General features: G+C 37.1%; 1 protein-coding gene across 1 annotated transcript; it reads right to left on the bottom strand.

Annotated features, from left to right (window-relative positions):
- Positions 1-187: 187 nt before the first annotated feature.
- LOC124828920 (B-type cell cycle switch protein ccs52A) lies at positions 188-7,445 on the bottom strand. Its single transcript, XM_047302313.2, has 10 exons — positions 6,744-7,445; positions 6,527-6,649; positions 6,288-6,392; positions 3,720-3,899; positions 3,558-3,620; positions 3,281-3,475; positions 1,787-1,888; positions 1,633-1,695; positions 1,444-1,512; positions 188-689 (listed from the first exon to the last, which is right to left on the bottom strand). Exons 1-10 carry the CDS (start codon positions 7,209-7,211, stop codon positions 636-638), a joined length of 1,422 nt encoding a protein of 473 aa, XP_047158269.1. The 5' UTR covers positions 7,212-7,445; the 3' UTR covers positions 188-635.
- Positions 7,446-7,953: the final 508 nt, after the last annotated feature.

The raw sequence follows: 7,953 nt of genomic DNA, 5'->3' as shown, positions 1-7,953 counted from the left end.
GAGAATTCACACAGGAATTCAAATAAAACTTCATTAAATAATCAGTGTATTGTCTTAAAAATTTTGAAAATTTGGACCCCTCCCTATTTGGGAGGCAAAAATAAATAATCAACTAATTAGTGATAATTTGTAGACTTTTAAAATCAGGAGACTTTCAATAATCAGAAGCAATGAGATGATTAAAAAATTGAAGGAAGTACCAAAATTCCTAAAATGGAATAATTATATACAACAGTTGTTACAAGCTTGCTAAGGATGTGTTCTCTGTGTACTTGCCTTGAATGTATAACATTGGAGAGCATTATGGAAAAGAAGTAAAGAATAGAAGGAGAGGGAAAGAAGGAAGCTACAACTCCATTAACATGTATAAAATTCCGATGGGCAATAAAAAAATGACCTACTTTTAAGTAAGAAATGAGACATCACACGAATCGCATGAATGTCTTTTATCTTTGGCAGCCACAATATACTTTCATAGCTCCCTGCAATGCTCTCCAAACGGTAAAGCATGCCTTTTCATGTTATTTTTTTTATGGTATGTTTTTTCATCATGTTGCTCCATTATGAAATTTGTTTTGTGCATGAGTCCAAACTTTGAAATATGCCACATGATTGAATCAAAATGCCACGAGCGATCACCTAATAATAGTTCTTCCAAGAGATGATGCTCCGATTTCATTGTCAGTATTCTGCATCATTGGTCATGTTCATTAACATATAAACATGGAGATAAAGGGAATGGATGCTTTCATTAAACACACCCTAACATGCGGATTTTTTTTTTTTGCCAATCACTGCGTTAGTTAAATAGTTAATGTCATTTAAGAAGTGAGAGAAGACACATTTTTTACATGGTATGGCCATATGAAATTTAATATAAACGATTTATTCCCATTACTTGATGAGAACATCCATCAATGCAATTTAAATACCGATTTTTGGCATGGATAACTAGATGATTAACCATCTATCAAACATATTTAAGCAATATATGACATGAAGTAAAAGGATTGGCATGATGATTGTTGTTCAAGTTTGTGCAAATATATAATTGTGTTGTTGGTTAAATCATTTTTTAATCCCACGTGAACAAGATATACAACGCATTTTTCATGTGCACAAACAATAATTGTCCTATATACTCAGTTTCTTTCCAGGAACAAACATAAAAAAGATAAATGCAAGTAATGATACATCACTCATTTTAATAAAATGCAAAACAAATTAAAATTCATTTCTCAAAGAGGAAAAGTACAAGAAAGAAAATGAAAACTGCAGCCCTGTCATAAAAACTATTTAAAGTGAATTTAATGTATCTCCAGTCAAGGGAATAAGTGATACAGTTCCTAGTAAGACTAAACGTACTATGTTCACAAATACAAAAAAGCCGCAGGGCATCCACATCACAAATTGTTTTTATCCATCTTTAAATGAGTAAATTACCTGTGATTTAGGGGATGGAAATACATTCCAGAACCTAAGTGTTTCATCTCCAGCTCCAGTTACAATAGTCTGAAACAGTATAACTCATCACAAGCAGAAACAGAACATATAGATGATACGACAAAGAAATCATTTTCTTAATCAAAGACAGAGTGATAGAAAGAGGAATAGGTTAAAGAACTGAAATACCTGTCCATCCGGAGAAATGGCAAGATAGAGAACTCTGTATGTGTGGCCAGTAAGGGTGGCCAGCTGCATCAAAGGACAAAAACTGATGGTAAAACAGGTTTGAATAAAGTAAAAATAAAAGAAGAGACACATCTTAGGACAGTAGATGTTGTACCTTTGACATGGTGGGGTATCTCCAAACAATTATCTGGTTCTGGGAGTAACCATGTGTGCTTACTAGTTCGTTGACATTTTTAGACCAGACGAGATTGCAAACCTGCCAAATATAAAGGTTGAACACCATTTTATTTGTATTAAGAAATGGAAAGGGCATAGCAGGAAGATTCTTTTATCCTACTCTCGATATTTGAAGTGGTAAATGTCTAAATATTTGAAGTGGTAAATGCCAAAAGAAACTTAAAGAACCATACCTCGCAGCTATGAATGGTCAACTAAAATGACATTTACTTTAGGCAATTTTTACAACTTTACAATAGTATAATAAACTCTAGACAAGCTATTTTCCTTGTAATGTCTCAGTTTTTATACAATGATAGAGCAAATAATGATTTTACCACCAGAACTGGATTTCTAATGAGGGGAGATGACTGCCTCCATGTAAAAGGAACCTCAAGTGAATTCTGAACTTAGGTTTGGGGGAGGGCAGGGGGGAAATATTCCCTTATCATACCTTCACTCACACCTCCCAGCCCAGAATTACAATAACAATACCAATAAGAACAATAACCAGTCCATGTTCAACTTGGTACATTCCTAGAGTTATGGTATAATAATAATGATGATCTTAGTTAGAGATGCTATAAAGGTGTAAGCCTTCATCCAATAGCTTGAGCTTTTAATAGAATTGATCTTTGACATAGTATTACAGATTCCTTGTCTAACTGGTCAGGGTTCAATTATTGTTACCCCATTCCTTTAAATTAAGGTTGGATTTCATGATTTAGTAGGCTCGGGCATTGTTCACACTTCAAGCTTAAAAGGCCCTCACCCTCAGGGCATGCTATGATGTTAGAGATGTGATGGTCATTCATAAGCCTTCAACTAATAGTCTAAGCTTATAAGAGAGTTGGTCCATTGCAAACAGTGAATGTTATAATTTGCCAGTCATCATAACCTTTAGGCAGAAAATGACTAACCTCCTAGTTCTACCTCTTTCTTTTGGTAACTAATCATTCAGCTACTATGCATTTAATATGATTCTGAATTTTTAGGGTTTAAGCCCCTATTTCACATTAAAAAAAAACGTCATGACTTATTACCACTCAAAAAGAATTGGAAAAGAAAGTATGTCTACAACAAATCATTAAATCTTTATCTTTCAAAATTAATCATAAAGATTGCATTATTAGAGAGACCTGTTCATATTGAGGTTCAACATCACTATACCATGACGTTCTCTAATCCTTTCTTAAACATCTTTATCTTTCTTCAATGGTGCATCCTGAATCATTTTTCAAGCGCTATTTTATTATTTCCATTTCATAGATTTTTATTTAAGCAGTTTGTTTGTTGTTCTATCACACTTTAAACGAGTTATCAAAATTACCCAAACCAGAAGGAACACATAATACACTGACCAGTAAAAAAATTTGTAGAACCAACAAACAGCCATCCTCATATTGCAGAAAGTATAAACAAGTACTCTTACCTGACTTCCAGTGTCCATGCAGCTTAGGTGTGAGTTGGTGGTTGTATTCCAGAAACGTATGCATCGATCTGCAGTTCCTCCCCCAGATGCAAGAAGTCCATGAAGATGAGGAGACCATGCAATAGCTTTAACAGCTGCTGTATGTTCGCAGTACTTCAGGACAGGCTGAGTTGAGTGTTGATTCCATACAAACAACTGCAAAAAAAAATTATTAGTACTTGTGCAGGATAATAAAGAATAATAGTTCAGAAGAATGCTTAAGTTTGCACTTGCATACTCTGTTGTCATTTCCTCCAGATGCCAACTCACGGTTATCGTAAGACCACTTCAGTCCACAAACCTTTAAAGAAACAAAAAGGAATATCAATATGTGCTGGATATCATGTACAGTAGAATAGTTGGACAAGATGAAACCGTAAGAAATAAAAACAAGACTGACCTCTGATTTGTGCCCTGACAGTTTACTGACAAAATCTTCTTGTGCACGGATATCTCTTTGATAAATATTCTTATCCCTGCCGCCAGAAGACAAAAGAGATGAACTCCAGGCCAAGGCTCCAACACGTAACCGATGACCCTCCATAGACCTTATCTTCTTGCAACGAGATGCATCCCAAATCTACATGGATAATAATTAGACCCAGGCATTGTTTAATTGGTGGATGGGAGAAAAATAAAATGAACAAGCAAGTTTCACAGATACAATAGGAAGAAAAAATCCTTTTGTATGTAAAATAGTGAAGCAGAGATCAAATTTGTTTTCTTGGGGAACTTAGTCTCAAGGAAAATGTGTAGAAGCAATGCACTAGATATCAAACTCAAAATGAAACTGAGCCATCTATATCTCTCCAGACCCAATTTAGCTTCTTGAGAGCAAAGGAGTTGGACTACATAAAAGTAAATAATATGCAATCAAGCAAGTAAATTAAGTTTCTACATTTAAAGTCTATGCATGGCATGCTTATCTACTATATCAATATCAAACTAATACAATTTGTCAAAAATGGAGCCTAAGTGGCATAGAATCACTGTCATAAAAAGGCCATATTTCCTGGAGCTAGTATAGTCTCAGTCAAAAAGATAAAAAATACAAGTTATACAAGAAAGACACAAACTGACATAGTTACGTTTTTCAGCATCAATATGATAAAACCAAAAACTTCACTAACCCATTTAACAAATGATTTAATGACACAAGCACAATCCACATTAGCTGGCTGTTACACCCAAGCACAGGCACCAAACACAACACAGAGACATTGGTAATGTCCTATACGTAATGATTTATAATGGTGTTAAAGTAATCAATTATTGTAAAGATCAGAAGAAATGTTATAAACTAATCAAAGCCAAAACTGCCCATAGCACAAAATCACAAAGCAATTGAAATAGGGAGCGTCTAAAATAAAAATAGGGCAAGCCACCAAAAAGCAGTGGAGGTCGAGAACAAGAACCTAAGAGGAAGTCAGGAGCCAAATCGAACACCAGAGATGAATTAGGAAGTGAAACTTAAACACCAGAATGGAAAACAGAGAAGGTGTATGCGACAAGATTATTTGCAATCTATCTTTCTATAATCTAATAGTTTGAAATTTGGTTATGAAATTTCTAAAATAAAAGTTGGATATGTTGTAGCCGTATCCTTAGTTTTTTTTTAGTGAAGCAGTGTCTGAGCTATGTCTACAAGTTTCCAAGCCAAAAAGTAAATACTTTTTGACATGTGTCAGTGTCCGACGTTAGACATGTAGAAATACCTGCACACTGGAGTTTCTGTGCTTCTTACCTAGCACAGAACTCCCATTCTAAGTGGAGCCTCTACACTTCCATCAGCTTAGCTTCTAGTTCACTTCACACCATTAGTATCACAGTTTTGAAGGCTCTTTTCAACCCACTGGGTTTTATACGAGAGCATGAGTCCAGTACACAGATAGAGTGTGAGAAACATAACTCACTTCTATATTGAACGCTCCCCCAAAATTTATCAACCTAACTTTATATTGACAATAAAAAGCAATATGACGTGACACAAAATGACAAGGTCTATAATACAAGGTTTTGGAATGGCACAAATATACCTATGAACTAAAGCATTTATAAGGTATTTAAGTGTCTCTGCTTCTTGAAAGAAAGCAAATGATTCATCCCCAAGAAAGCATTTTACTGAGGTGAACAGAAGAGAGGGGCACAAAAATGATAAACACAGAAATTTTCTAACTTTCCAATTTTAAACACCATCAGTAAAATTAAAACAAAATAATGTTAAAATGGAAAATAGTACAGAAAATCTTTATCTTTTATTGAAAGTTTAGCCTAATCCCAAACAAACATATCTACACGCTTATTATTTGTCTAAGATGAATCATGTCATTAAAGAAAAAAATCATCAGATTATTTTCCATGATATTGCATTCCTTAATGACTATTAAAATAATTTCCATTCCATTCTGGACATAGACAGATAAACCACTAGTGACATGCAATTTGATTCTCGTTTGCTGAAAGCTAAAAAACCAACCAGGTCTGTCCCCTGGAAGACTCAATTCACCTACAGGATGTCAAGCAACTAACTGACTTCCCTTAGAAGCTATCTTCAATTGCTTCCCATATACTCGAGCATGTTCTAATTAATTACGCCATTTTTTTCTCTCCAACCAAAATGAAGGACCGCATCATTATCTTGACAGTTTACCCCAATGCTGCCTTCTTTTTGAAGAATTTCTTTAGGGCTTCAGGATCAACAGAAGCTAATTAACCCCCACAACAATAATGCTAAATGGCTGTAGTGCTCCACTAGGGTGAAGGCTACCATGCATCATTGCATTACTACACACATATCAATTGCCATGACTGAAGCTTGCAGCACCCTTTTTCACGATCGAGGGGATGGCAATAAAACCGAACCCCAAAACCCAGTTTAAATCATAACACATGGTCATCAAATATCATCCTTTGGGAACCCCTGATACGAATCCGTAAATGCGATCGAGATCAGAGCGTAAACTCTTACCTGAACTTTACCATTGCTAGTTCCAACAGCAAGGTGCGTACCACGTTGAGCCCAGCCTACGGAACAAACGAGGTCATCAATCCCCAAATCACATAATTTAGTAACCTGCGTGATCACATCAATACAGAATAATCACAAAGACAGTTCTTTCAATTTGCATAAACAGAACACCGGCCAGCACACGTCACAACCAAAGCGAAATCAAAGTTCCTAAATCGAGCAACAACAAAAAAGGTCACCTTGCTGCTACAAGCATTCCAGAGATAAACACAGTTACCCAGACCAACAGCCAAGACATTATGCGAAGACCAATCCACTAGATTCAGGTAAAAATCATCTTGCAGCGCAGGCGCATCCAGAACCTACTCCAAACACCAACACAAACAAACATCTCAATCTCCATAGGCAGCAAAAACAAAATTAAACCAAATTAAACTGAATTAAATCAAAATTCACCTTAAAAGGCGACCTGGGAACCTTCCTGGGAGCCTTGACCGGACCGTGATTAACTCCGGGTACGGAATCGTCGCACATGAACGGCGAGAGCGAGTGCATGGACTGGCGCGTCTCGCTCTTGTACCGGAAAATATTCCGGCTGGGGAGCGTCATGAGCGGCGAGGCAGTTTTCTGCGGCGTGAGGGGCGGCGCCAGGCCGGCGGCATCGGGGCCGAAGAGGGCGGTGCGGAGGAGCGTGGTGTAGGCGCTGGAGCTGTCGTCGCGGCCCTCGGGTGGCGAGGCGATATCGAAGAGCGCGAATTTGGACGCAGATCTGCTGGGAATGAAGCGGTCGGAGTAGATTGTCCTGGAAGGCGACGTGTAGTGATTGGAGTTTATGAGGCGGTCCACGTGGCGTAGAGTGGCCTCCGCAGAGGGTCCGGAGGCTACCGGCGTAGGGACATTGAGTCGGGCGGCGGAGCGGTCCATGAAGATTCCGGTGGAGCGATCTGGTGAGGATGTGGTGGCGAGGCTGTTAATATTTTCCCGGGAAAAAACCCAGTAAAAGGTTACAGCTGTTTTTTCCGTTTATGCTCTTTTTATTTTTGAAGTGGCGTAGAGAGGCTTCGGTTTTCGTGCACGCTCACCGTGGATCGTGGTGGACCCCTCTGTTTCCTCTCTCTGGCTCCACCACCGGACCCTATACTCCTCTCTTCCTCTCTTCTTATACTCTTTTTTACATGCAACCATTACATTTCACACACTTTCACTCTCTTTTTTATTAAATCAAAACTATTCTTAATATCTTCTTTTACTTCACCCCTCTCACTTTTTCCTCCTTCTTAATTAATCACATTCATTAATTCTTCTGCCATTTATTCTTCTCCATGCTTTTCTGTGACATTTAGACTATGCCCTCCCACTTTAGCATCAGAATATATCACTTTTCTCAACATTTCTTTTTTTTCACCTTCATTCACTATCACACTGCACACATTAAATACCATTTCAATAATATTTTCTTACTTTCTCCATATCTGATCATTTTTACTAATCCAACACTGAATCAATTGTATAACTAAAACGTAAATACCAAAAGTTTATATTATTTGGGTAACAAAAGAAAATATGTATACTTTTATACCATTTAGTAATTTTAAAAAGAATTAGAACGCTTCATACATATTAATAATAGCCAACAACTGTTACTTTGGTGTCCATCTTTTTATAT

Source organism: Vigna umbellata, chromosome 1 (assembly GCF_029865625.1).
Source record: "Vigna umbellata cultivar VRB3 chromosome 1, Vumbellata_1.0, whole genome shotgun sequence".
Taxonomy (NCBI): Eukaryota; Viridiplantae; Streptophyta; class Magnoliopsida; order Fabales; family Fabaceae; genus Vigna; species Vigna umbellata.
This window is presented reverse-complemented; position numbering and strand designations above follow the sequence as displayed.